Source organism: Misgurnus anguillicaudatus, chromosome 25, assembly GCF_027580225.2.
Source record: "Misgurnus anguillicaudatus chromosome 25, ASM2758022v2, whole genome shotgun sequence".
NCBI lineage: Eukaryota > Metazoa > Chordata > Actinopteri > Cypriniformes > Cobitidae > Misgurnus > Misgurnus anguillicaudatus.
The window spans coordinates 248,824-274,293 of NC_073361.2; the positions used below are offsets into that span (position 1 = coordinate 248,824).

Here is a 25,470-nt window from a genome sequence, read left to right on the forward strand (position 1 = left end):
GTTATGTGAATATCGCCCCAGTGGCTGAAACCCTCAGTCTTCATTTCCCGCTCCCCTTTGCACCAGCAGCTCCGTCAAATCAATCTCTATGGCAACGGCACACGTTCAGGGACACGCATGCACGCACCACTTAAATAGACAGAACTTTACACCCAGGCAAACACTGCTTGGGTAACGCAGGAAAGCGCGTTCCTATAGTCTAGTAAAGTAGTGTAGTTACCAATATTATTAGTGTAATGCGTTACTTTACTTCGTTACCCAAAAAAGTAATGTAGTTACTGTAATCCGTTACTTTGTAACTCGTTACCCCCAACACTGGGTGTAACGATACACTTAGCTCACAGTTCGATCTGTATCTTGATGCTGGGTTCACGATACAATACAGATCACAGTTTTTTTTAGAAAAAAATTAAACTGTTATTTAAATATCAGATTAATTTTCATAATATTAACAATTTCAGTAACTTTTTTGTTGAAAATAAAACTTGACAAAGAATTTTAACATTTTGAGGCTTAACTGAACCTTCTGTACCACAGGTCACTGAAAAAAGGGAAATTTTACATAAAATTAGAATTAAGGGACTATGTAGGGGCGTTGTTAGATTTTGGGGTGGATTCCCAGACAGGGATTATCTTAAACCAGGGCTGAGTTTCCCGATAACGATTGAACTTAGCACTTAAGAGCGCTTTCTATCGCTCGCAGCTGGGTTTTACGAGTCGCTATCCGTTTGTCAAGTGCTGAAATGTCACCAATAGAATGACTCAAATTTGTAGCACAAGCTTGTTTAGGCTAATGATCTTCAGCTGATGTGCACTAATATTTTTTATAATATTTTTCATTATTTTTCAATGGCTTTTTAAATGTTTTAAAATTGTTCATAATGAAATATTATTTTCCGTACTTATTTAGGACTCGTCCCACTGCGAAATACCTTCTGCATTTTATATTATAGTTTAGATTATTATTTGTTGTTGTTGTTTATTATCTATGTTTATTTATTATTATGGATTATTGCATTGTACCATAAATATTTATTTGGTTTCTTTAATCAGATGCCATACCCTTCAAAAAAAAATTTTTTTTACTGTAGCCAGATGAATTATAGCAGAAATTGGTAGGAACAATTATCAATTTGCTAGTACCAACTTTTACCAAAATTGTACCAAATACGTTTTCCTTCTTTGTTAATTTATGTTTAGTTATTTAAATGTTATTTTTCATTTGAATTTTAAATGTATTATGTTAAAGTAATTTAGCCCATTAATTGGCGCTGTCCCGTGAGCGGGACACCTACATTTATTTCAATATTTTCTATGTAAATGTTAATCTATCACGACAAACTATATATTATTGGAAAGGTCTAAGAATGTAGTTTTCATATTTCAAAACCTTTTAGCAGTAATAATAATGCAGTTATTGTAATTTACTCATTTGTAATTCAAATGTAATTTATTCATTTGTGACACAAGTATGCAGCAAACCAGCACAAACCTCAGTTTTTTTTTACAATTTTATGTATTAAAAATAATACTATATTGCATTTTTATTTATTACAAATAAATGTAAACTGCTTTTAAAAAAAATTAGTATTTTCACCTCCAGACACTTCCCTAAAAAACGTTGAAGTGTCTTCTTTAAAACAAAAAAATACCAAAATTAAAACCAAAATTAGTTAAAGGGTTAACTTGGTTAACGCCAGTTAAAAGGTTAAACAAATAAGCAAAGAAAACCCCAATAAATAAATATAGCCTACATTTAAAACATTACATTATCGTCATTGCAGGAGTGTAATTTGCTGGTTGTCCTGCAGGTGACCTTGTAACACTCTTGTCTTACGATGCATCGGTCCGGTTCCAAACGAACTCTGGTACGGTTCGTTTAAGGTGTGAACATGTACCGACCTCGATTCGCACCAAATGTATTATATTATTGTTATTCTGCTAGTGGGAGACGCGCTATCAAGCAGTTTTTGTCATGCATATACTGTACGGCAATGATTTTGAATACCTTTATTGTAATAGCAGAATACTATGCATACAAACAGCGCATCTAAATCCGCGTAATTTAACTTTTCCGGGATCGCGTAACAAAACGCAAAATCAAAAGAAATGTCTTGCCAACCTGCATTATTTATTTCATGGCAAAATAATAGCAGTAATTTAAAATGTCTTATTTATATTTTTTATAAAATTATCTAATATTCTTTGATACAGAGTTAGACAACTTGGTAAACATTTCTGGCTTTATTTTACTTCAATCTTTCTCCAACACCCTGCACCCCATCACCACCAACACTGCGCCCCACAAACACAGTCAATCAAAATCTCCTGTGCACATATTACTAAATGTTTTTTAACAAAAGTTTTTAATTCATGAGGATACATATGTGGGCGCACTCACATTATCCAAACCAAACCATGCCCCAGCTTGATTGTCACCCCTCCCTACTCCCCCAGGTGCACGCACTCACACTGTACTTTTTATCGATCCGAGTCTGGGCGCGCTTTCGTCATTAAGATGCGATTGTTTTGAAAAAAGCAGGAAGTAAAGCTCTCTCTTAACACTGGAACCCACCGTAATGTTTGGTGCGCGATTACAGACAGCCCTCTCACATGTCATCATATTGCTTAGTTGATCTGTCACTTGCGCAGCTCGGACATTCACGTAACCCCGCTGCTCGCATCAAAAGGTTCTTACGGCGGCAGATGAAGGTGAGTGGTCGCGCAACTGACGTCTTCACCTTCTGAATCGCGCTCAGGCGCGATTGCGCTCACACCACAGCCTTTCGCGCCTGAGCCCAAGTGAACCGCGCTCCGGCCCACCTCTGCAACCCGGCCGAGGCGCGATTAACCAATCCGCGCCCGGGCGCGGAACAGAGCGATCACACTTGTCAAACAAACCAAGCTTTGGGGGTCAAACGCTCCCAAGCGCAGTTTGGTTTGGATAGTGTGAGTGCGCTTTGTAAAAGGTCTGTGTAAGCTTTGTGTCACACCTGCTGTCTCACATAAATGACAAAAACTGGGTGAAGCAATGTCATAATGCATTTCAATTTACTGTTTTTTTAGTCCTTATATTAAGTTGTTGGAAACTTGGGACACAAAAGAAAGGCATCTGTCCACTACCACCTCATCTCAGCGTTAGCAAACTTAACGTTAGCATGCTGTCAGCGCGTGAGGACCGATCTTTTTCCTTTTAGGCTTTGAACTTGAACGGTCCGGTCACATACACGCATAATAATAACTCACAAAGTAAACATACATTATAGGGAAAATGTAGCTTTGGACATTAATGTAGGTAAGTAATTTTCAAACTTTTTAAAAAGCAACTGTAAAGAACAAGATTACACAACGCACCTCTCTCAGTGTTGGCGATAAGGATTGATTCATATGTTCTCATTAATATCAAGCATTTATCAAATATTTATGCAGCTGAAGTGGTTAATTATTTAAATAATATTTTCCTTAAATCATCTTGGCAAACCACTGTATAACAGCTGTCTAGGTAGATCAAAAAACAAACACTGTATCTGTATCTTGAGGTTGTATTTATTTTTCATATTTTCATTTTGTTTCTCTGTTCTTATTATATCATTGACTGTTTACTTAATTATTTAATTACTTGATAACTTCTAATTTAATATTATACAAGCATTGGTATTGTAATTAGAGAGAAAAAAATATCTATTTTTGCGCAAATTTCTGAAAATTACTACCACAAAATTACTGTAATTTTGATCACAATAATTACAAAAACAAATCGCAAAATCCTGGAGGGACTGAAATAATTGTGTTTGAACAATCTGAATAGCTATATTTGTATGAATAATGAAAGCCGCTTCTCTCTATCTGTGCGGCGCAAAAGCCTGATAACTTTATACCTGATACATCTTCTGTACAGCGCAACTGTCAGAAGATGCTGTCTATGCTGTCTTTGTAAAATATATATAATAATATAATTAAGTTGTGTGCTTCTCAATATAGTGTTGGCATTTTGGTTTACCTGCTGATAACACCAAATCAGTAACAGAACAAATATTGCATTATGAATTATCTCCATTATTTTGCTCTTCCTGCTTTCCCCCACCTGATAATTTCTGTCCAATGAATGAATGACCTTAATACACATGTGGTTTTGTTTACAAATTTTGATTCACTTGCAAAAAGGGCAGTGTGAATGCGAACCGCACCAAAAAAAAAAAGTTTGGTCCGGACCAAAGCAAGTGAACTAGCGGACTTTCCTGGTGTGAATACACCCTAAGACTCATTCTTAAGTGCTGACTTAAGTTCCACAAACTGAGGACTACAATGATTTCAACCTAAAATTTCAACCCTTAACCTCTGAATCAGCCAATAGAATGCCGCCAACGATATACAGTCACAGCAGCATGTGACACCATACATTCATGAATCATGAAGACATTACAATTATATTAGTATTTAAATATTTTAATTTAAATTTGCTTAAAAAAAAATGTTTAACAATATAACAAATAACGATTTTGTACCATTTTGATTAAGCTTCAACATGTTAATAGAATAGACAAACGTAATAATATTTAAAAAATTAAAGGAACAGTATGTAGGATTGTGGCCAAAACTGGTATTGCAATCACAAAACTTGTGGCTAAAACTGGTACTGCAATCACACAACTGGTGGCCAATACACAACATGACAACATAAACATAAGTTGAGGGCTGCAACTCCACTTTTTAAATGACAATATCCTGGCCGGATTACTGTTGTCAGTGATATAAGTATTTAAAATGAAAATGTTTTTTTAATGTCTAGTGACATATCAGGGCCATTTTATGATTAATTGATATAAATTTCTTACATACTGTTCCTTTAAGATGATGAATCACATCATTTTGATTTTACTCACAAGCTGTTTATAAAGAAAATACTAAAGTTTGCAAACACTTAGATAAAAATACTTTGATGATCAAGCCTAAAAAAAAGATGATCAAGTTAAGTTGTATTTCTCCACTTGAACACAATTGTAATTTTTGCCATCTTTGCCACTTTCACCTTCGGCTTGCTCACTGCTAACATTGCTAACATTTATGGTTTGGGTCAGGGTTGTATACTCTAATATCACTTTACAGTTATAGTGTCACTGCAAACTTGTAGATACTTCACATTTGTTACTGTAGATTTTATTTACATTTTATGGTATTTTATTTAACTATCATAAACTGTAAAACGTAAAAGCAGCTCTACTTAAAAAACTTACTTCAATTGGTAACACATAATATTTAAACATTTTTATTTTTATTTATTTCACTTAAACTGAGAAATTTAAGTTGAAAAAACATTACATTTTTAGGCATTATCAATAATTTGATCCAACTTTAACTTTTTACAGTGTATATTATTCAAATTTATATACATTTAAGTATATACCATTGCTCTCTTACTAATCCCATAAAAATTATTGGTTATGTGCAAGCATTTGAATAAGTTTCACTAATATACATCTTATACTATATTATATAATAGAATATACATTAAAACCCTATACTCTTTATATTTCATGTTATATCAATTCCTATCTACTGTCTATATACTACTAACATGTATTTATTGTACATTTTCTGCTCTGCAACAATGCAACAATAATTTTTTTAAAAGTGCTATAGAAATACATTTGAATTAAAGTAATTCTAACACATTCTTTGTTTTAAAGTGCATGATCTCCACCTCTCTGCTGCCCTCTTGTTACTCTTAACTAGGTTAAGAGACCTCTCTAGCTCTCTTAAATAATTTAGGAGCTGAGACCTAGTCTTAACAGTTAGTAGGCTTTATATATCAAACTTCTTCTTAAGTCTAGGAATAAGAGTAAACTGTTTTCAGTCTTAGAATTTTGACACACTTTTTGAGCGGCTTTATACATACGGGCCCAGTTCTTTTCAGTTTGGACAGCTCTTACATTTATTTTAGTCTAGGACTAGTCTAATCCCTGTACGGGAAACCAACCCATAAAACTCTACTGGGGCACAGGCCCCCTATTTTTCCTGACTTTTTTAAAAGCCTAACACTTCTATACAACGTCCTTTGCTTAACCCACTATTCCTACATGTTTTTAAAAATACTTAAGTATCATGTTCATTATACATGAACATTGTTAACATGTTTGGAGGCATAAATTGCATAAACGATTTGGAAATAATGACAGCAGAGAACATATTTTCTTGCACATTTGCATTTTACATTATACAATGATAACAATGATAACAATGATTAATAACTTATTTTTTTACAAGAATATTTTTACAATAGCACTATTTTAAGAAACCAGTCATTTTATGACTGCTATACTAAAATAATCTCAGTCATAGTTACTGAAAACTGTGTCCTACAGCTAGTGGACTAAATATTAATTTCATATCTGAAAATACAGGGCCCGGTTCCCCGATAACGTTCACTCTTAGCGTGCTAAGAAGACTCAAAAAGATATATCCTACCAAAGTTGTTTATGTTCCTAAGTGTGTTCCCCGAAGTGTCCCTTAGGAAACATTACTCAAATTATTCCAGTAACATTTATTTAAACATAGTTTAAGTTATCCGTAAAATATAGACTGTTAATTCAATTATCAAATTGTCAGTAATACGGGTAGACGAACCGGGTTTCCCTCGCTAATCATCCACCCTCCTTATCCCGTTGTGCCGGTTCTTGACATGGGTTTAACGACTTTTAAAAATTATGTAATACACTTTTATACTAATGGTAAGGTACTTTACAATCAGAATTGATTGGCAAGCAGCTGCAGTTACTTCAGTTTAATGCGGTATTGCTTGCCATTGGTTAATGTTTTAAATAAAAAGCAACCTATCTTCATTGAACAGAGAGAGAGTTAAGAATATTGTCTGAAAAGATCCAGCAGCTCCATAATGAGTTGTCTTGGGAGGCAAATGTTTTTTTAATTTAGCCACGTCAGGCAAAATGTCAAAAGAGTTTTAGTGTTTCCGAATAAAAAAATTGGCATGGACTAAACGGTTACACGGCCGGTGATGTGTCGAAGTCTGTTCCCCCTATGTTTCCCTTTAGTGTAGTGTTTTTATAGCGTTTTATCACATTATACGTTTATTCTTTATATACATTAAAAGTTTAAATGGCTACTGAGATATATGTGTGCATTTATGTAATGTATCTTTATTGTTCTTTATGGTAAGTCAATTATTTTTACTGTATGAATCATATTATATGTATAATATAATTTTATTATGTATACAAACATAACTTTTTAAAACAAACAGTATAATGTAATAATATGTTAAAAGCAACCAACATACCCTAATATAAAACTGTCAAATATGAAATATTTAATAAATTGTATAATAGAATACATGATATTATTTATTTTTAGTATAACCAATTCAAATCTTTAATCTTTCTAAATACATTATAAATAAGATGAAAACCCTATAAATATAGAGGGAACAGACTTTGATGGAGAACAAACTTCGACACAACACCGGCACTGTCTTTGATTCATTTGTTCTGATACCACATAAAGCAGCCTGATCTCACGAATTTCCATGAGATCACATTAAATAAAGTTAACTGCATAATTAGTCCTGTATCCATTGCAAACATATTTTATCATAAGTCTTAAAATGTCCATAACATAAAATCATTGTAAACATACCATAGTTTGACTTGTACCGCGCTGCGCTGATTTATAAAAAGACTGCTGCACAGTGGCAGCGATAGCGTTTTGCGCTCAAACAACGCCAAGAGAGAGCTTACGAATGGTCCAGACCAACCTTACGAAAGTGTGACTTACAGAAGATATACTTATCGTACAAACGTTTTGGGAATCATGCCATAGAGTTAAGAGAGGGGTTAAGGAATAGGTTAAGAACTACTTAGCGATAAGAACTTTTTGGGGAAACGGGCACTGAACAGTATAACACATACAAGTGTTGATTTTTTTCAGCAACAATGCAGACCTGACTGGGTGAGGATTAACAGTGGCGCAAAAAGTGGGTATGCGCTATGTGCGGCACATAGGGGCACAGCACCATAGGGGGTGCCAAAGCAATGGTATAAAAACGTTTTTTTTTTTGTATTTTCTATATGTAGCTGCTGTTGTGCGTTTCTTTAACGCGAAATTGCGTAGCTGTTCTATTAAAGCCTTTCTCACGGAGCCGTTTGCTAAAAAGCCCGTAATGTCACTATTTGTGTGTGGAGGACACGCAATTTATAAAATCATCTGCTCAAACGTAAAGGAGACAGCGAATCTCTGCAACGGACCAGGATTGGCTTGTTTGTTGTTAACCCACAATATAACACCCGGCTCACGTCACAACGGAAGCCCAGTGGCTTAAACATGTGGAGAACTTCCTGTGTTTGTTCGGCCCGAGGTCCAGCAGTGTTCACACCACAGGTGGGTCGCCCCAGAGTTCGGCGACAGCCGCTCCGAGACCACCTGTTTAGTGCGCATCCGAGTGCGGCTGTTGTGTTCACACTGACCCAAACGAACCGTACTCGGAGCGACACGTCATTTGGGCCGACCTAAACAGTGTATATGTGAAAACACCCTTAGATTCATTGCACACCAACTGAAATATTTCAGGTCTTTTATTGTTTTAATACTGATGATTTTGGCATACAGCTCATGAAAACCCAAAAATATTATCTAAAAAAATTAGCATATCATGAAAAGGTTCTCTAAACGAGCTATTAACCTAATCATCTGAATCAACTAACTCTAAACACCTGCAAAAGATTCCTGAGGCTTTTAAAAACTCCCAGCCTGGTTCATTACTCAAAACCGCAATCATGGGTAAGACTGCCGACCTGAATGCTGCCCACAAGGCCATCATTGACACCCTCAAGCAAGAGGGTAAGACACAGAAAGAAATTTCTGAACGAATAAGCTGTTTCCGGAGTGCTGTATCAAGGCACATCTGTGGGAAGGAAAAAGTGTGGCAAAAAACGCTGCAAATCAAGAAGAGGTGACCGGACCCTTAGGAAGATTGTGGAGAAGGAACGATTCCAGACCTTGGGGGACCTGCGGAAGCAGTAGACTGAGTCTGGAGTAGAAACATCCAGAGCACAGGCATGTGCAGGAAATAGGCTACAGGTGCGCATTCCCCAGGTCAAGCCACTTTTGAACCAGAAACAGTGGCAGAAGCGCCTGACCTAAGCTACAGAGAGGCAGCACTGGACTGTTGCTCAGTGGTCCAAAGTACTTTTTTCGGATGAAAGCAAATTTTGCATGTCATTCGGAAATCAAGGTGCCAGAGTCTGGAGGAAGACTGGGGAGAATTAAATGCCAAAAAGTCCAGTGTCAAGTACCCACAGTCAGTGATGGTCTGGGGTGCCATGTCAGGTGCTGGTGTTGGTCCACTGTGTTTTCTCAAGGGCAGGGTCAATGCAGCTAGCTATCAGGAGATTTTGGAGCACTTCATGCTTCCATCTGCTGAAAAGCTTTATGGAGATGAAGATTTCATTTTTCAGCACGACCTGGCACCTGCTCACAGTGCCAAAACCACTGGTAAATGGTTTACTAAGCATGGTATTACAGTGCTCAATTGGCCTGCCAACTCTCCTGACCTGAACCCTATAGAGAATCTGTGGAATATTGTGAAGAGAAAGTTGAGAGACGCAAGACCCAACACTCTGGATGAGCTTAGGGCCGCTATCGAAGCATCCTGGGCCTCCATAACACCTCAGCAGTGCCACAGGCTGATTGCCTCCCTGCCATGCCGCATTGAAGCATGGCTTTTCTGCAAAAGGTTCCCGACCAAGTATTGAGTGCATAACTGAACCATAATTATTTGAAGGTTGACTTTTTTTGTATTAAAATACTTTTCTTTTATTGGTTGGATGAAATATGCTAATAGTTTTTTTTTTTTTTGGTTTCTCTTTACTTTTTTGCCAGAATTATCAATATTAAACGAACAAAAGGCCTAGACTACTTCAGTTGTGTGCAATAAATCTAAAATATATGAAAGTCTACTGTTTATCATTACAGAAAATAATGAACTGTATCACAATATGTGATATAAGAAGGACCTGTATATAACATTTTAGATTACAAACAGGCTACAGTAGGCGCCATCATAAGATTCCATAATAGAATTTTGGATAATAATGGAATATCTCCAGAGGGGGTGTCAGCGCTGTAAGAGCGCTGAGCTAGCAGGTACAAAAGATGGATAAAGCAAAAAGCTTTCGGGGGCTAAAAATAGAAAAAGAAAGAGGGAAAAGGTGATGAAAGCACGAAGTAAAGCGCTCTCTTGACACTGGAACCCATCATAATGTAACGTCTGTGTTTTTTATTCGGAATCGTTTGGTGCGGAATGAGTCATCAACTAAGCAATATGATGTGAGAGGGCTATGTCGGGTGTGCATCTCACATCTGTGTTTTTTATTCTGAGTCATTTGGTGAGCTATGAGTCAGCCCTCTCACATCATATTGCTTAGTTGATCTGTTGGGTGTGCAACTCACGTGCAACTGCGCACACCACTACTTGCACGGATTGCATGCAGGTATTTATATCCTCCAAACACCAGCAAAGACAGTAAGATACTGTTAGTGCAGCTTATCATGTTCTTTATGAGAAGAGGAAGGGCCTTTCCAGCCAAAAAGCTAAGCATCGTTTTAAAAGAAACCTGCCACGTTTGCGTAAATAAACAACAGTCCAATTTTCTGTGTGTGTATATTAGGGTTGGAACGGTACATGTATTCGTTTCGAACCGAATCGGTACGGGGGTCACGGTTCAGTGCGTGAATTTAAACGGAGAATACACGGTATGAAAAAAATAATAATTGCGTGCAAAATAATTAATGTAATGCGGAACTACTGTTAGATCCGCGGGTTCTTTATGGACAGCTAATCTGTTGCCCCGCTTTAGCTCTGCAGCTCTGATTGGTGCCGATGAAGCCGAGCTCCGCCTATGTATGCGCTCTATTAGAGCCCGTCTACATTCTGGCACTCTGCAGTTTTTTGTCAGGTCGACGCCGGTCCAGTCAGTGAGTGAGCAGCCAGAGCGAGGATGGCAAGTGGTGTTCCACAAGAGTTAAGACGCTCCGCCAGCCTCTTTAAGATCGCAAGTTTGGCAAAACTCCAGTTTTCCAGTCAGTTACAATAATACAGGCGAGAGAGTGGTGGAAAAGACGAGGACTGTGCGTCGGCGTTGTTCAGCAGTTGTTAGGTATGTGAGTGGAAATACATCTAATCAGGGCTCTCAAGTCTCACGCATTCACCTTGACACACACGCATTTCAGTCAGTTCACACGACTTTGTATTTCTCACGCTGAGAAGTAGGAGATAAATTGTCCTGCTAATATAGAATTAATGGACGAGGCGCAGTTCTGTCGAGTTCAGCTGCTTTTTTAAAGTGCTCAACTTTACGCAGCGCCATCAGCGTCAGAGTACTGCGAGAAATCTTGCGGAGGAGGCTGATTTCAAATCGCTCTCGCGTTACTCTGACGTCATCCATTTGTCGTTTCTTGCAGCGCCTCGTGAAGTCGTACACACCTATTAATTCATCCTACAAGTCTATTTTTTGTTCTTTAGGTCATTAATATGAAATAAGGCCAAAGTGTAATTTTAAAATGTATTTAGGTAACACTTGTAATACATTTGAACCCATATTTGTATGAAAGATGAGTACAAGATTACTTAAAGTGGTATACATTTTTGAAATACGAGATAGTATGTTAAATGCATTTCAGTTCATAATCATAACATCTCAAAATAACACTGATAAGGACACCTATGTTTTTAAGATTATCTTAAGTACTAAAAAAAGCCTTCTTCATTTTTGTTTTGCTTTTCCCTCCATTGTACCGAAAGTGAACCGAGGTATGAACCGAACCGGGACTTGTGTGTACCGTTCCACCCCTCGTGTATATTGTGTATTACATTAAAATGTGCATAGCACTGCACATGTTTTTAACTAAATAGGCTACGTTTTCACAGTTTGAGTTTGGATTAAGTTCTACTGTTGTTTTTACATGCAACTGCAAAATAGAACCCCATGCACTGCCATTCTGTGTTTCAGAATTCCGATTCATTAAATTCAAGGCCAAGTGAATCCTAAAATTTCCGTTTCGGACGAGAATTTTTTTTATATCGGTGCATCACTAATAGCATACCAAATGGGGGTGTAAATTAAGGCTAGCTTAATATGCAAAACCGAGGTTGCTAAGCTGAAAACAAAAAGGTAGCATGCCATGTACAATAAATGGCAATAATTTGGAAAACAACTAATGCAATATCTTTGGTTTACCATGGAATCATGCATAGATTTGCTACCAAACTTCAAGGCTGGCAAATATTAATGTTAACAGATTGGTTAGTGTTTGCTAACTTTATTAATTAATGTTGTGTGTGTGTGTACCTGGTAATTATCACATTGTGGGGACCAATTGTTTTTTGTGACCTTGTGGGGACATTTTGATGTCCCCATGAGGAAACAAGCTTATAAATCAAACAAAATTATGTTTCTTGAAAATGTGAAGTAGTAGAAGGGTTTCTGTGATGGTTGGGGTTAGGGAATGGGGCGGGAAAGGGGAATAGAATACAGTTTGTACAGTATAAAATGCATTACGTCTATGGAATGTCCCCATTAAGCATGGAAACCAGAGTGTGTGTGTGTGTGTGTGTGTGTGTGTGTGTCATAATTGTACTTTTTAAAATCCAATATGTGAATGTATTTTGTTGGGGGGGGGGCAAAATTGTTGCTGCATACGTGCATACCCCTCTGGCACTGGATAGTTGCGCCCCTGGACATTCCATAGACGTAATGCATTTTATATAATTTTATATTGCAAGTTCTGCAATACTGTATGTGTACTGCATACCATGGTAAGTATGTACTTAAAGTGTGCTCTCTTCTCATGTACTACAGTAATTTTGTACTTAAAACTTTGCTTAATTTTCTAAAACCATTAAACACAAATCCTCATCTTCAAGCACTATTTTTAAAACCTCTGGCTCCTCTCGCAAAACACTTTGCCTCAAAACAGATATACTGTTGTTCAAAATGAAACACTGCTCTCAAAACAGATTGACCTGTGTTCAAAATCAAACACTGCTCTCGGATCATTAACAAAGTGATCAAAATGATATACACTATCAAACAATCAGTAAACAATACACAAAAAAAACAATATACAAAAAAATAGAAAACACATTGTTCAGGACAAAGTTCTCAGGGACAAATACATTTTAACAGTTTTTCTCCAAATAAACAATTTATTTATTTGGATGAATTTGTCTGTCTTTTATCAGACTTACCAATTGTTATCATTTTTATTTGTGCTCTTCAATTATAAAATATAGGTAAAATGCTAGCAAAAAACTTGAGAGAATTTGGTGGAGCTGAGGGGTCACTGCTGCAAATACCTAGAATTTAGAAAAAAACACTTTTATCAATTATTGCATTTACCAGAAATATACTGTTTTACCTGAGCCAGGATAATAATCCCCTCTTGAGTTTTTGGGTCTGTCTGGATTGTGAAGGTGCTGCTCTCCTCTAGGTCCTCTAAGCTGTAATTTATCTTTGCATTCACACCAATGTCCCTGTCGTCTGCCATTATTCTGCCCACAGTGGTGCCCACTGGAGCTGACTCTGATACTGAAAATGTGTACAAATCTAGACATAAAGAAGAAAATTATTAAATGCGTACATCTGAAAATACAAATATGCTTTAGGAAAATATGCAGGAAAAGATAGGAGGACTTTGTCATTTATATGTGCCATATTTCCTGCTGCCAACTGATGGGTATATGACTATAAATAAATATTGGCATATAGATGTTTTCAAGCAAGGACTCCTATCAAATCATGTGAAGTTTGGGGCAGATTGGACATTTCATGTTTGAGTTACAACTAGGGATGTCAAAATATGCAATTTCCCATATTCGATGATCATTTAAATTAACGATCAATCAATCAAATAATCGTTAACAGTAATAGTGCAAAGCCATTACAGCAGTGACATATAGCCAATGACATAAAAGTGTGCGTAAAAATGCCAGCTTCCTCACGCGAATTAAAAGTTTTTATTTTGTCTAAATAACATGCTAGTGGGATTGTAAAATGAGTCAATGTAGTTGGTGTTTTGATAAAAATCATCAATTGAATCTCGTAATGAAATATAATGACTAATAGACACAGTAAACTCCGCCTCATAACGGGCACTCCACACACAGTCGGATGAAAGTCCGTGCGTCCATGACAAAATAAGTTTTCATTATCATCAAGTGTTATTTTTCTAGTTGTTCACTTTGCTTTCTGAGTCGTTGATACATCACTTGTTGTAATTATATCCAAGAAGCACACAAAGGGCATTTTTCCTGTCGTCACCTCAGCTTTAGAACTGCGGCGTACTTTCAGCAAAGATGCTTATTATGAAGACTTGATGTCTTGAGATTTGAATATGTGAAAATCAGAATTTAAAAGAATGTGTATCAATTTGTACAAATGTACAAATAAAATGTTTTATTTTGTATTAAATTTGCGCATGTAAAAAGGGAGATGTGCATTTGTGGATCAGGTGACATGCGCACGTTAATCCCGTTCTGTTCATTTGTATATTGAGACTTTCATTTCGCCGTTTAAAGCATTTTATGAGGCAAATACAAACAACTATCAATTTTATGAGGCAAATACAAACAACTATCAATGAATGAACCAAACAAATGTCTTTCATTTTGTGTCTGCGAATTTTAATATTTATGTGAATGTGCATCGATTTGTACAAACAGATACATATTTGTGAAAAAAACAGTCACCACTAGGTGGCAGTCTTACGGAGTTTCACACTTGGCAGTGAATTATGTTCCCTGTGTTTCAATTTAGTTTATTATCTATCTATCTATCTATCTATCTATCTATCTATCTATCTATCTATCTATCTATCTATCTATCTATCTATCTATCTAAGTTTTAATGGTTTGGCTACTGAGATGTGTATGTGTGCATGTATGTAATGTATTGTTCTTTAATGGTAGGTCAATTATTTTACAGTATAATTCACTTTATATTAAAAAGTAATACTTTCATTTATTATACAATACAATTTATTAAATATTTCATAATTTTCTTTTTACCTTTTTATATATATATGCACCGGCCTTTTACTGTCCTCACAATGCGTTGGTCTACAAAGCTAGAAAGCAAGTTAACATGTGAATTGGGATCTCCAATAATGTCTCAAGGCATAACTTTTCTTGATATAATTAAAGGAGTCTCAGTCTTTTCCATTTTTCTCTTATTTACTTTGTAAAACTGTAAATACAAAACAAACAGATACACATACTGTATAAATATAAACTGAACACAATTATGTGTTTTACAAGCAGTTCAATTAGACATTACCCTTCTAAAATAACTAGTTTTAGATTAACTTCCATGCTCTGGTTTGCAGAGGTGTTCTTAATGTAAACAAAAGAACTTTAAATTACTCACAGACGAATAGCATCTCAGGAAAAGTGTAAAGAAAACTCTTGATGCACCATACATGAAACCATGTGCTCTGCACTGCTCTCTGATAGAACTGAACAAAATGGCTGAACAACCAGCAGATGGCAGTATAACTCATCAAAAAGTCATTTCAAAATAGAAGTCCTATTAGGGGGCAGCACAGGCCTGTTTATATATTAATAACCAGAGCCGAACAGTAACGGAGTACATTTACTTGAGTACAGTACTGAAGTACAATTTTGAGGGATCTTTACTTTACTCGAGTATCATTTTTTGGGGAGTACTCATGACTTTACTCAAGTACATTTGAGAGGCAAATATTTTACTCTTTACTCCACTACATTTCTATCCATAACCGTGAGTACCCGTTACTTCTTCTAAAAAAAAGGACAAAAGAAAAATCTCAGAAACCCTCAATTTGTTGTTTCCCTCTCTTAAATGTGGTTGGATTGTGCAGGCGCAACTGATTGGGACAGCCTATCAGCAATCACCTTCAGCTTTCCGCCAAAGTCACCATGGTCAGATTTAGATAAGAGACGAAACCACTCACGAAACAATGGATGAAGAAGCAGCAGGTCCATTCTGGGAATGTGTCAACCCGTGGCCCCACCTCGCCAGACTATTTAAATTTTCTGAACAAGTTAATGATAGTTTTCTTTTCAAGTGTTTGCTGTGTTTACCAAAACAAAACTTCAGCAGCAGGAATCACTGGTGAGCCCGGATTATTGTTGTTCAAAATGAATTACTCGTCAAAACATCACACTCTTACTTGATCTGGACAAACTCAGCATCACAAGACAGGTTTAAGACTCAAGCTTCGAGTTTGCAGTAACATTCATTTCCTAATTTATGCCAGGAGTCCAAAATAATGAATCTGTAATGCTCGTTATTTTGAATAGAAATCATCATCCGTAAAACATTGATTCTCTTCTTCTCCGGTTTATTTGAGTTCAAATATATAAAATATACAGAATCCGCCAGGGCTATTAGTACAATGGTGAGCATATTTGGGGAAATAATGATTAATTATCACATGTTAGTAAAATATTTAGTCATACAGAATAACATTTCTATTAACTCATTCACCGCCAGCCTTTTTGAGAAAAGTTGCCCACCTGCATTTTTGTGATTTTAACAAAATGTTCACAAAATTCCTTGCAGGAAAAATTATCTTCTATAAATATATAAACATACAAATTATATCAAATTAAAGAACACACCCTCTGCTTTCAAACAAACAATAAACAAACAAACAAACAAAATGGGGAAAAAACGTTTCATTATATATTTACTTTTTTCACTTAATTTAACCACTGAAATATGGATATTTCTCTTCAAAAATACAAAATTTTGAGCAAAAAGCTGAAAAAAATGCGTTTTTGTAAAGGAATTTATGTTAGAGATCAGACTCAGAATGACTATCAAACATAAAGGCAGTTAAAATAATTCATCAAATCATTTTAACTTCCGTTTTTGATAGTGGATAAAAGCGGTATTACAATTTCACTTTGAAATTCGTCCAGAAAGGCACATTTGTTAGTTAAATATTAACTCATAATTGACGAGATAACTCGTCAATGGTGGTGAATGAGTTAATTTTCCACTGAATTATGCGATCTGAAGAGCTCAAACAGTGAACAGAGCGATTTGTGTCTCCTCTTCCTGATTTGCTTCAGATTTGACCTCAGAGCTCTATCTTTTGCTGTACAGCTATCAATCATCTCATATGGTTAAACGTGCACTGTGGCAGTTGTAATGCAACATTTAGAAAATGTACTCTTGTACTCTTGATACTCAAGTACTTTTAAAAACAAGTACTTTTGTACTTTTACTTAAGTAGACATCTGACTGTAGTACTTTTACTTGAGTAAAATTTAGCAAGGGGTAACGTCTGTGTGACCGACAAATTAGGAACTCCCTTAGAGAGACCAATCTGCTTCGTAAACTACTAAAACGCCAATGAACTTGGCATTGAGATATTTGCATAATGCTGGCGCCATCGAAGTCACTCCGTGACAAACTCAACAGGCAAATGACACCACACCGCGTCTGCATTATAAACTTTGACAAAACTATCGCTCGCATTTAAAAATGTATGAAACGCGCACCGTGATGGTGCTTTGTGCAAGATTCATGGACTAAATGCGTGCTTTCTCCTGAGTCTGATATGAAGCTATGCAGAAAATAAACCTGCGTTACTCAAACTCGTAACAATGACGATACACGAGAAAGGCAACAAACCTCTGAATTATAAAGTAGCACAACCTCTATCCCCACCAGAATAGAGAGTCTTTGTGCCATTCACCCTGATCAGTCATCTTTATAAACTGAAAGCCCAGGTTCAGGTAAATTCACAGTAAAATTAAAATCTATTACACTGCAAATACCTTAAAATAATATTATATTATTATTATTATATTCATATTATTATTATTATTATTATTATTATTATATTAATATAAAAACTAAATCTACTTTAACAAAAAAATATGCATGTACAACAACAGCATAATAGTGCCAATGTACTGTCTTAATATAGTATAGCTGTGTGACAGTATGGTTTGTTTCTATTTATAAAACAGTTCCAGTCCTTGATTCTGATTGGTCAATAGTTGTACTTTACTCCACTTTGAGTTGTGCCTAATACGAAAAGGCAGCCTCTCGTACCTTACTGATTACTTAAATATCAGTTTTACACATTTAGTATCAGGGGGTCCCTGCTCCATGCCTCTCTCATCTAAGGGGTCCCCAACCCAAAAAACGTTGAAGACCCCTGCATTACATTATTACTACGCTCGCTTGTACGGTTTATCCTTAGCCGCAATATTCTACTTCTTAGAAAATCAATAGATAATATGTGTTCTCCCCTACATTTACTCATGTAAAGTTGCTTTGCAACAATTAACAATTGTGAAAAGCGCTATATAAATAAAATTGAATTGATTATGAGGGAGGCTGAGCAACAAGTAAAGCCTAATTTGAATCGCTTCACTGTTGCCTCCATCTTTAAAGCCTTCAGGGAGGAAAACAGATAGATGTACTTACAGTTAAACTGCTCTGTACAGTAACTTTAGTGTGCATAAACTGTTGGACTATGCTACTGGAATAAAGAAATGCATAAAATTGCCTTGCATACAGATCGACATATCAGTAGATGAATGCCAGGGGTGAATCATGCAAGAGGATTTTGCCCTCGCTGTTTGGCTAGGACCAATATAGTCTGTGATGTGGATGAGATTCTCTGGCCTGACCCAGAACAACAACGGGATGTTGAGGAGAAATAATAATAAAAAATTACAGTTGTGCTGTGTAGCACATGAATGAATAAAAATGTGCTAATGCATACATTGATTGTGTCTTTTTTTGGTCATGTGAAAAGGTTTTTGAAGGGGAGAACCCCAAGCAACTTACCAGTTTTGGATACATTATTTTTAATTTATTGCACCAGTGTGTTTTTGAAAGCTTGTGTGTGTTGTCTGAGGGAAAAGTTTGGTTATTCAGTAAGAGTGAATGGTTTTGAGTGTAGAGCTTCATTTTGACCTGAAAATATGATGTTTGGAATATTGGGTGAGATGTTATGCAATTGTGTGTACTGTTTTGAGAATATGAGGAATAGTTTCAATAAATGTTTTTATGCAACTGAGAAAAACTGTGATACCGAGAGAATTTAGAACATCCATCAACGCTAGTTCTAATGCATCTTTTGGGTTATCAACCTGGATATTAAAGTCACCAACGATAAGAGCTTTATCTACAGTGACTACAAGCTCAGACAGGAAATCTGTAATTTCTTTAAGAAAATCTGTGTGGTGGCCTGGAGGTCTGTAAATAGTTGCTAAGACGAAAGAGAGCTGTTTGTTGTTGCGATCAGTTATTTCCATATTTAACAACATTATTTCAAATGAATTAAATTTTTGTTCAGATTTATGGTTTACTTAAAATATTTTGTTGTATATTGTAGCTACACCACCCCCTCTCCCCTTTGATCGTGGTTCGTGTTTATAACAATAGTCTTGTGGGGTGGATTCCTTTAAACTAATGTAATCGTCTGCTTTAAGCCAGGTTTCTGTTAAGCGAGCACATCTTAGTTTTGGTCTGTAATTATTTAATTGATAATAGGTTCTTTATTGGTAAGTAATCTAATGTAAAGAAGGCCAAATTTTAACATTTGAGTTTCATCTGTTAATGTATTGTGTTCTAATTTTATGTTAATAAGATTTGTAAGAGACGAGGTAAACGGTGCTCTGTATTTGTTTGTTCGAGGAACAGACACAGTCAAAATGTGTTGATACTCAGTTAAATACTCTGGTAAAACAGACTCTATATGCTGGGATATATGTGTCCTTGACATGTCAAGGCCGCTAACAGACGGACGGGTAAGCCGATCTGTCTGTTTCCTGACCTGGGCCCTGGATAGTCAGACAATATCACAAGTAAGACTATTGGTCAGATTTCTAGAGAGTATAGCACTACCTTCCGGGGACGGATGGAGGCCATCTCACTTTAGCAGGTCACCCCCAGAAATGCTTCCAATTTTCTATAAATCCTACGTAATGCTGAGGGCACCACTTTGACATTCAGCCGTGGAGTGACACTACTCTACTATAAGTTTCATCACCCCGGTAGGCGGGGAGGGGATAATCACACTGCTTGCTATTCATACGCATTTGATAATAATGGGTTGATTAGATAAATTAATGTGTATCTATAAAGTATGAAAACGAATGAATCAGTATTTTGGCTAAATTAAGATGGAGAGATCATGTTAAGTCATTTAGATTTTGTCATAATTTCAGAACAAGCTTAAATTCTATCTATAACAACTTACATTATATCCCGTGTGTTCCTTGGTCGAATATATGTTGAAATATATGCAAGTAAAAAAGTAAAAAACAAAAACGTTTAGCTCTTGGGGAGTGAAGAAAAAGACGTCAAAGCGGACTCTCTGCAATAACGCAAAAGACGTGCTGAAACTGTTTAGTCGACAGATGATCAAAATGTTTAGAATGTTTCACCCAGATAGTATTGATAAAAAACTTGAATATCAAAGTTCCCAGGTAAGAGTCAAGTGTTCAGTCAGTTCAAAATAAAGAATAAAGCCAACAGCATTGGCTGCACCTCCTTCATCCATGGGGCAGACGCTGCTGATAGACCTACACAAAGAGAAAAACTATAAATGTTTTAAAGGTGACATAGAATGATTGAACGGAGTATTTATCCTTGTTCTGTGATGTGACATGTAGACCAAAATTTTTTTTGGGTCTATAATGCCTTAGAAGCTTCCTAAAAACCTCTCTCAAAAAGCTCTATTAGAAGGGGGAATTTAAACAAGTGGCTTTGCACCTTTTTGGCTCCCCTTACTGGCTTAACTTGCAATCTCATTACTGATTAGCTGACTTTGCTGCCATTTAAAAAATGTAGCCAATTATTTTAAAGGCGCTCTAAGCAAATTCACACATTTTAGACGATAAAACATTTTTTGTTACATACAGCAAATATCTCCTCACTATCTGCTTGCTGTCTGTCCGCTGATCAAACTGTAAAAAAAATGCGATCTCTGTAGACAGCTCAGGTTCGACAAACGGCAATATCAACATAGTGGCCAAACCTAGCACAACAAAACATAACAAAGTGTTCCAGACAATAAACGACAAGAAGGATTTGGGGGTGGGGGTTGGGCATGTTCATGAAAGCACGGACGGGTGAGGGAGGGGGAGGCGTTAGCTACGCTCTGTTTGTTTGAAAACAGTTCAAACATCAACAGGAAGTGACGTCGCACATTATTCGCTTAGAGAGCCTTTAAAGTGGAAGGGCAGTTAGATGCCTGTGATGTCATAAGCATCAGTTTTTCAGATTGGGCTGTTTTCTGGCTGACATTTCTAAAAGAGGAATTTCTATGAGACTGAGATGTTTAGTATGTTTAGCACTTTTTGTATGTTTGTGAATGTGGGTAGACTACCATTATTCAACAAAGACAATCATTCTCTGTCCCCTTTAATGCTGGTAAACAATCAATTATATTATGGCACTTTATATTTGTGTTGATCAGTTAAAGTAATTTTTATTTTTAACACTGCATCTGCAGACGATGCTATCATATCATCTCAGTTTCAATTTTTCACACATTCACTGTAGCCTGAGATTTAACGAAATATGAATATTACATTTTGAATTGAAATTTACGAAAAGCAAATTACTCTCTTAACTCTTGCCAATTTATTTGGCCTTCATTATACATGTATGATGTAAAAAACAAGAAGGTCATAGCTTTATGAATTTAATGTAAAAAGCGCTGTTGTTGTAACTGCAAGATTGTAGTTACCGCAACAACCCTATTAACTGAACCATCCAGGTTGGCGGTACCAGCATTAATCAGTAAGTCCTAAGCAGAGCAACTGATTTCAGGTGTTCTGTCAAAGTCTGTTCCCTTCCCTTTATTGTAGCGTTTTTATCAAGGTATGGTTTTATATATTTATAAAGACTAAAGATTTGAATGGTTTATACTAAAAAACAATAATTTAATGTATCCTATAATACAGTTTATTAAATATTACAAACTTTTCCCAGTTTCCTATTATGGTATTTCTTTTAACATTATAGCCTTGAAGTGAATTATACTGTAAAATAATTGACTTACCATTAAAGAACAATAAAGATACATTACATACATGCACACATACACATCTCAGTAGCCAAGCCATTAAAACTTAACTTTATATATATATATATATATTATATATATATATATATATATATATATATATATATATATATATATATATATATATATATATATATATAGAGATAATAAACGTAACGCTATAAAAACACTAGACTAAAGGGAAACATAGGGAACAGAATTCAACACCATGTGTGAAACTCCATAAGACTGCCACCTAGTGGTTTTCTTAGCACAGCTGTGCTCGTGGATCTTTCAATGCAAACCACGCAACTTAAGTCTCAAAACTCGTATAAACAGAACAGGCTGAATGCACGCGGGTCGCCAGATCCACAAATGGACATCCTCTTTTTTGCGTGCACAACTTGTGAAATAATGAAACCAAATATGCCAACTGAATTCACAAATATGTCCCTGTTTGTATAAATCGATGCACATTCACATAAATATTAAAATTCGCGGACACAAAGTGAAAGACATTTGTTTCGTTCATTCATTGATAGTTGTTTGTATTTGGCTCATAAAATGCTTTAAATGGCTAAATGAAAGTCTCAATATACAAATGAACAGAACAGGATTAACACACGCGCGTCACCTGACCTACAAATGCACATCTTCCTTTTTGCATGCGCAAATTATGATATTTAAATACAAAATAAAACATTTATATTTGTACAGTTGTACAAATTGATACACATTCATTTAAATTCTAAATTTCACATATTCAAATCTCAAGACATTTGCTTGTGGATAGTAACATACATGTCATAACACTGCATGCAGCAAAAACTGGGCTACTATATTATATGATCAACATGTATGTACATGTTTGTATTTTTGAGAGAAAAATGTTTATGCAGGGTTTTTGAAAAAGCTAAATTTTTAAGGGACTGATACAAGTCCACAAAACCCATACTAAACATGTTTTCCCAAGACTTTTCAAAAGAGGATCTTGTAGTCTAGATTTTTTCTATAAAATGATGTGAAAATCATTTAGCCTGCTCATTTACATAAAACAATATATTGATTTACAATTTCTAAGACACTTTTGCTTGGGAAAGGCTATATGCGTGGAGGCGGGAAAGCTCCTGAATAATCAGTGATTGACAGCTGAGGAACAAAAGAGTTGAATAATGAGCCACATAATGGGCCTTGTGGGGATGTTCAACAGGAATGTAACTTTCTCTGTGGTAAAACCATGATAAGGTTTACTTGGGAATTTATAACAAAATTTTCAATAGAATGTAAACACACACACACACTATATATAATATATATAAATTTCACATGTATACCTTTAAAAACCATAGTAATCTTGGTGAAGGTACTGTTTGGCCATCGTAAAATGAACACAGGGTTAGTGTTTGTGCAGTAAACAGCTCATAAGAAGAAATGCCTATTATTGTCTGGGGTGCGTTCTCCGATAACGTTCTCTCTTAGCGCGATACGAAGACTCAAAAGGTACACCTTAAAGCACCAGTGTGTACTATTTTTAGTTAATTCTTAGCAAAAACCCATGTTTTCTTTCAAAAGTATGTGCTCATTCATGTGTAATTACTTCCACCCCACTAATCAAAGTATTCATGTAAGTGTAGAATCTGCTATTTAAAATACATACGATCGAGTCGCTCTCTGGCTGAATCCATGTTGTGCCTCCATCTTTGAAATACATTCGCCGACGAGGGACATTCCTGAAATTCAAGCTCCGCCTTTCGCGCTTTCAGAGTACACTCAAGCTGGCCGCGAGCTGAAGCCTACGGAGGTTGCATGTGTAGTCTTATTTCAGAATATTAACTATTATAAAGCTGACACTTATTCTTAGTTAATTGTAAATTGATGTAATATGCTTATGACTTGCGAATGTAATGCTCAGTTAATTTAAATAAACAAGGCTTGATGACGTATGCAGCCCGACCTGCGTTAGACTGAATCCTTCGGCTGCACGCCGTGATAAACCTGCGATCTAATGCTTTGAAAGCCTGTTGAAGACATATTCTCGAGGACATTAAAACAAGTCGCCAAGGAAGCGAAACAGGGATTTTAAACGACAACGCGACAGGAAAAACATCAAGACCAAAGTCAATATTGGAGTTAGTTTTCCAAGATGGGGCTCATTGGACAATGAAGTTGCTAAGTTATCTTCACCACAGGTAATTCAGCATATTCGTTTACATCTATATACAGTTTATGTTGTAAACTTGAAGTTTTATAGTTCCTTGGCTAACTATAGCATGGGTATGCGTAACACTTGTTAGTGTAAACATGCATGTGGTTTAATGTCTTGGAACAGCCACACGCCGTCTCTCCGCCCATTTTATGTATTCTGAGGTACTGAGATAAATGTTTTTCATCTTTTCTGACCTCTAACACAAACACACGGTGTACAGCGCTATTTTTAGCCTTTCATTGATAAAAGCATCTGATCTGCGCGTCTTTCGTTTCATTTTACAAGCGTGTGAAAGTTGAGCAATCTTATTTCACCAATATCAGAGATTAAAGCTGTTACATATACACGGACATGTAACGTTTACTTAAAACATAAGCATTGGACTCTGACATATTAGTTCGTGTCCATTTAAACCTGTCATTACTCCAGCTCATGATTAAATGACAGGAGAGGGACTCGTCCACAAACCATCTCCTCAGTAATCTGAAGAGAAGCGGTCGAAAATGGACAAAAAGAGACGGATTTAAACACCAACTGTAAACGTAATGTGTCTCTCTCGTCCACTTGTGATCTGATCGACGAAAACACATGTTAATACCAAGTTTAACAGCCCCTGTGATAATTTTCCTCGCGTCGATGAAAAAAGAAGTGTCTAAGCTACGTTTATGGTTGCTTTTTGTATGTGATTTTAAGCGGACATATCATGACAATCAGACTTTTTCCATGTTAAACATAGATCTGTGTGCTTTGATGGATCACATGCAAATGACATTGCAAATTGTTCATTTTTTTCATTGCTTTTGCTTTGTAGCCACTGGAAGCCATGTTAACCTTAGCATGACACGGCCGGGCCACCGTACGAGTTAAAACGCGTTCCGAATGGGGGGGGCTAGAAAGTAATATTCAATTGGTTGTCATATAGACTTTAACCGCTTGATGGGAGTAGATCCTACACAGTGGAGCTTTAACTACAGGTATACCTTTCCTACATGTGTTCTCCGAACTATACCTTAGGATGTTGCTTAAGGTAAACCTTCTTAAGTTCGACCTTAGCGGGTGCTGTCCATGGTGGAGGTTCTGAATAGGTTAGTATCGATTGATCGACAATCAATTATTCACTTTATGTAATAGGTTTCGCTGCGTTATGAGATAACGGTGTTCTTTATTAAATAAAC

At 36.2% G+C, this 25,470-nt stretch overlaps 1 protein-coding gene across 4 annotated transcripts in view; it reads right to left on the reverse strand.

Annotated features, from left to right (window-relative positions):
- cdh19 (cadherin 19, type 2) overlaps positions 1-25,470 on the reverse strand; it is a 177,317-nt gene that overhangs the window by 85,828 nt on the left and 66,019 nt on the right. For all 4 annotated transcript variants that reach the window (XM_055182378.2, XM_055182377.2, XM_055182376.2 and 1 more), the window contains exon 6: positions 13,429-13,616. In XM_055182378.2, the coding sequence (XP_055038353.2) occupies positions 13,429-13,616 (188 nt within the window). The remainder of the gene's footprint in view (positions 1-13,428; positions 13,617-25,470) is intronic.